Source organism: Gavialis gangeticus, unplaced genomic scaffold (genome assembly GCF_001723915.1).
Source record: "Gavialis gangeticus isolate Ggan-Ray unplaced genomic scaffold, GavGan_comp1, whole genome shotgun sequence".
In the NCBI taxonomy this organism is placed as follows: Eukaryota; Metazoa; Chordata; order Crocodylia; family Gavialidae; genus Gavialis; species Gavialis gangeticus.
This window is the reverse complement of record NW_017729025.1, coordinates 34,005,496-34,011,183: the sequence shown is the minus strand read 5'-3', so window position 1 is coordinate 34,011,183 and position 5,688 is coordinate 34,005,496. Positions and strand designations below refer to the sequence as shown.

The 5,688-nt window shown below is 44.8% G+C and overlaps 1 protein-coding gene across 2 annotated transcripts in view; it reads right to left on the bottom strand.

Annotated features, from left to right (window-relative positions):
* SYNE3 (spectrin repeat containing nuclear envelope family member 3) overlaps positions 1-5,688 on the bottom strand; it is a 98,232-nt gene that overhangs the window by 27,345 nt on the left and 65,199 nt on the right. For both annotated transcript variants that reach the window (XM_019518607.1, XM_019518608.1), the window contains exons 12-13: positions 2,649-2,783; positions 1,011-1,172 (exon numbers count right to left, since the gene is read on the bottom strand). In XM_019518607.1, coding sequence (XP_019374152.1) covers positions 1,011-1,172; positions 2,649-2,783 — 297 coding nt within the window. The remainder of the gene's footprint in view (positions 1-1,010; positions 1,173-2,648; positions 2,784-5,688) is intronic.

Sequence of the window (5,688 nt, the reverse complement as noted above, 5' to 3'; positions counted from 1 at the left end):
ATTAGGGAGAATTTCTGACTATGAAAGTGGTTAAGAATTGGAACAGGCTAAGTAGAGAAGTCATGGAATCTCTATCCCTGGAAATTTTCAAATCCAGGGTAGACAGATATCTCACTGGGATGGTTTAGTCAGTGATGATCCTGCCTTGACCAGAAAACTGGAACACATGATCTCGTGAGCTCCTGTCCAGCCCTACTCTCTCATAATCCTAAATTACCAGTGTAAGTGATTCTAGTCTCTAATATACTTCCATGTTAGAAAATCTGAACATAAGCAGAAAAAGGGAAGTACCATATATCCTTCCATAAAACACATCCTTGAATATAATATGTACCTTATTTTGAAAGGCAGAATGAAAGAAAAAAGATCTTTCCTGGTAGTAAGTAACTAACAAGCAGCAGCTCGGAAGGAGCGGAGGTGGTAACCTGGTCATTGTTGTACTCCCTGTGGATCACTGCAAATATTATTTGCATGTTCACATGAAGTGGCAGAAACTGCTCTTACTGTATTTCTCATATATAATGCACACTCCAATTTCTAGCAGCTGTTGTTTTTGGAAAAAGGTGCATGTTGTTTGCAAGAAAATATGGCATACCCTTCGATACCAATAAATACATACAAGGCAAAAATAAGATGATAATGTAACGCACAACTTAGTACTGTAGTGTTTTCTGCTGTCAGAAGTAAAGGCATGTATTTGTTTGCCTAGAGAGGACTTCCTAACAGGAGGAATCTACAGTACTTGCAAAAAAGGTTTTTTCCTTGATGAGGTTGCAGATATTTCAAAAGCAGCTTAGTGATTCATGGACCTGAGCCAGCCCCACATCTCCACTACACACAGCAAAAATCAATCCCCTAGTTGATATAGCAAAAAAGTGGGAGCCCAGCAGCTCAAACCTTGTCTCAAATGTCCTCCCCCAAGGGGCACTCTGAATGTCCTCCCACCACAAGGATAACTTTGAATGCCCACACACTGAACAGATGACATTGCATGCTGATGTGTTCCTCACCTCAAGGTCTGCAACTCTACTCTCCATGTTTCGCTCTCCATTAGCACCCTGATAGGATTCCAACTTCTGTTCGGTCACTGCAATCCACTGCTGAAGGCCTGACAGTTTCTCATTAAACTTCCAGTGTCTCTGAACGTGCTTCTCACTCTGTTCTATCGTCTCCTAAAAGTATCAGGGATGACCAGAATATATCAGCCACAGAATGCAAACAGACAGCAGTTTCACTCCTGAGACAATGAGGATAAGTGCTATACAGATGAAACAGAGATAGAGAAAGGAAAGAAAAACACTACTAAAGCAAGCAGGTCCAGACTAGTTTTTTAGCAACATTCCAGAGAATAAACCTTGTCTTCAGCCTCCTGCAGATCTGCATTTAGCCATTTGGTGGCGCATTAGGTACCAGAATAGTTTCCTTTTTTACAAATGAAACATCCTATAATTCAGTATTGGCTTCTACAGAGGAGGTCTTCTGCTCTTTTTACCAAAAGTCATACTTATAATACAAATATAGAAAAGAGAAGGGGATCTGTCCTGGGATATATAGGCATGGAAAAATACTATTTCAGTGATTAATTTGTTTACTAAACTACAACTCTGTGGCATACATTAGAGTAATGTTTTGTTATGGATAACCATCTACTGAAAGATCAAACTGAGAGCATTTTCAGGCTTTTCTGCTAAATTTGCTTTGGGATGGAAGATTTTATCACTATGTTTACAAGCAACTAAAAGTATTTACGCTAAACCAGCCATTGAAGTAACTGCAATGTGGCTTTGATTCATTAACTTTTAGGTATATAATAAACATACTGATGACCAGGGATCCTGGTTTTCTCTGTCGAATAATCCAAAGGTCTCCGACTAAAAATCTAAAATTTTCTGATTTAAAAACTCCAGAACCATGTTTTTCTCTAATTAAAATGAAACGCCATTATATATGTTGGTATCAGTTGAACACAATTTTTTTTACTGAATTACACTTTTAAAGTAATATGGAAGCCTCCCAGTCCCCGAATCATTATAATACAATACATTCTAAATACCTAGATATTTGGTGTTTGTTTTTTTTATCATAAAAAATCACAGCTCCTCTTGCCCATGCAGCACCCTTAAGAGGATCTCATAGCATCACAGGATGCCAAATCACTATGGTTGAGAATCACTTGTTTACAGTTTTTAAATGGGAATCGATTCCACTCCTCAGGGCCTGGCCATGCATAAAATGCATACAGTTTTAACAACAGTGCTATAATTAAGCAATGAAACCTCTAGAGTGGGCACAGCTGTATTAGTATAAGAGTGCTTATGCTGGATAGCTTATTCCTGAATATTATGCTGATCCAGAACACTTTTATATTGGTATAAATGCATGGGCACTAGGGGTTGTAGCATACAATTATATTGTTAGAATCTCCTGGTCCAACATGTGCAAGTCAAACAGTAGTAGTCCCAATGTACTGTGGGAAAGGTTAAAGTACAGAAAACTGGGAAACCATAAAGACAGATCAGGCTACAAAAACTCAGCCCCATTTTCCCCTGCAGGAAGAAACATCAGCAGTTTAAAGTAGACATCATCAACATACAAAAGGCTCCTTTTTGTAACTGTCCCTTTATGTTCCTCAACAACTGACAAATTACCTCCAGAGATTTCTTCAGTGCCTTACAGTCAGCTGAAAGCTGGTTCATTTTATGCTTGTGGGTGGCATTAGATTGAACGAGGCTCTCTAGGTCTTCCATTTGAACCACAAGCTCTGCCAAATCATCCTGGATCATCTGTAAAAGAAAATGGGCATTTTGCATTGATTCTTTATCTATGGGCATGACTTAGGCTACAGGCAGACACCTTTTAACTCAGGGGTGGGCAATATATGGCCCGCCAAGGGATTTTGTCTAGCCTATGGCAGGTCCCTTGGTCGTACCTTGCCCAGGTGCATGGGGCAGCCCAGCTGTGGTACATGTGGCTGGTCCCACCACCCCAGGGTGCACAGCAGGACTGGGGTAGCATGGCAGCTGAACTCCATTTCCCAGCAGCCACTGCAGTGGTGGCAGCTCCTTCTGGCTGCTGCTGCCGGACCCAGCCCCGCTGCCAGGGCATGCCAGTCTGTCCGCCCTGTACTCACTGCTGCGGGCAGAACCCAGAACCCGTGTGGGCAGGCTGCTCAGCCGGGCAGCTGGGCTGGGGCTGCAAGCCAGTGGGGAGCAGTGTCTGGGAGCAAGGTGGGCAGCTGTGGCTGGGGTAGACCTGAGGATCTTGGGGCAGTGACAGCACAGGGCCAGGGCAGAGCCATGATCAGCTGCCCGTATGCCTCTGCGACAGGTGCCGGTTCCATGGGCAGGGATGAGCAGGGAATGGACGACAGCTCTGCTCCATCCCCAACGCCAGACCCAGCCCTGTGCTGTTTCTGCCCCAACATCCCAGCCCCAGCCCTGGACACAGCTCCACACCCACCCACGGCCACATCATGTCTGCCTGGTGGAGCGCCCTGCCCACATAGCTCCTGGCCAGTCTCCATGGAGACCCCAGGATCATGGGATGGTTACACCATGGGGCTGGGGCAAAGCCCTGGTTCTACGGGCAGGAACATTTGGGTGAATTGCAGCTCTGCCCTGGCCTTGCTCTGTTACCACCCCCATGATCCCAGGGTCTCCGTGGAGACTGGCCGGGACTCACATGGGCAGGTGGATGGGATGGGGCTGCAGGCAGGCAAAGAGCTGTGTCTGGAGCTGACTCCAGGATCTTGGGGGCAGTGACAGTGTGGGGCCGGGGCCTGGGGCAGTGTCGCGATGCACTCCCTGCACATCCCTGCCTGTGAAAGCAGGACCCGTTGCAAGCATGTGCAGGCAGCAGATTGCAGCTCTGCCCCAGGCCCTGGCCCCATACTGTCACAGCGCTGTGCCCCCGCCCCATGATCACAGCCTCTCCCACCTGTCCCACTCCTGAACACTGCTCCCAGCCCCATCCCACACACGGAGCTTTGGTGAGTTGTTGCACAGGGAGGTGGGGGGAGGTGCTGATCTGGCCCATGACAGCTCACCAAAATTCCCCATATGACCTGCAGGCCCAAATTGTTGTCCATTGTGTTTTAACTGCTTTAAAAGGGGAGGTGCATGGGAGCACACATCAGTTGTTATGCTGTTACTGTTAAATCTGCATGACTGTGTTGTAATACAATTACTAAAGCACTGTAACTTTATCCCTGAATGAAGTATGGTATTGCTACAGAAATATGCAGACCTAACAGTTACATTGTAACAGTTTATATTAGTATAATATGATATCAATAAAAATATCACATCTGCCTGTACCCTTAACCGACAGTTAAGAATGCTGATCCTGAGGTTGGCTGACACTGTTCTTCGGCAATCCCTTGCAGTTGAGGATGATTGTCTTCCATGATTGTCTTCTCTGTGTATCTGAAGATGGCTATGAGGCCCATCTGGGATCAACAAACTCTACTGCAGCTTGGACATGTGTTTCTGTGTGAGATGGGTGGCAACGGATTTTTGATTTGGTCCACAACACACTGTTTGTGCCGCTCCAGCTTTTCCATTTCCTGTTGCTGTTGTGAGATTTCAAAGTAATGAGATGCCTGCAGCAGACTCTTCCTCCATTTGGGGTGGTCCTGGGTGATAGTTTTGCACAAGTTGACACTGATGCTGCATTTTTTTAAGCTGGCCTTAAGGATGTCCTTGAAGCGCTTTCTCTGCCATCTTCTTGAGCATATGCCTTGGCTGAGCCGGGAGACTAAAACTTGCTTTGGGAGTCTGGAGTTGGACATCTGGATGACATGGCCGGCCCAATGAAGTTCATGTCAGATAATCATCACCTCAATAATTGTGGTGTTTGTTTGCAGGAGGATGCTAACATCAGTGCATTTGTCTTCCCACTGGATTCAGAAGATCTTCCACAGGCAGCACTGATGGTACTTTTCCAACAACTTTAGATGTTTCCTGTATGTTGCCTGTGGCTCAGCTCCATACAGGAAGGTGGGGATCATGATTTCTTGATAAATCATAAACTTGGTTTCAGATCTGATGTCACAATCTTTGAACACCTGGTTCTTCAGGTATCCAAAAGGCTGCACTTGCACATTTGAGGTGATGTTGGATTTCTTTGTTGATGTCAGCCTTCTGCAAGAGATGGATCCCGAGGTACAGGAAATACTCAATGTTCCATAGTCTCATAGGGGATCTGGATTTCTGGAGCAAAGAACTGCTCATTAGGAGCTTGTGGGTGGAGGACCTTAGTCTTCTGAATGTTAAGCGTTGGTCCCATTTTCTTGTATCCCTCAGTAAAGATGTTGAAAATTGCCTGAAAATCTGCTTCTGAGTCAGTTAAGATATTGTTGAACAAAGCAATTCATTTTAAATAAATGAATCTTCTGATGACCACAACTGAAAATTTCCCAGAAGAAGCTGTCAGGCATTCATATGCATTAGCAGATGATAATGAAAACACCAAGTGGAAAATAAGCTGCTAATAGGACAGTGAAAGCTTTGCAACACATTGAGGTAATGGTACAATTTCTAGACCTAGCACAGCTTTTAAATTACACTAGTTTTACACCAAGTACAAGCCAGCTAATTTCAGTGGTGTTACTCCTGATTTGCACCACCCTGACATCAGTTTTCTTGTGATAAGCCAGGCAAAAAGAGGCTTTCCCCTCTTTCAACTTAA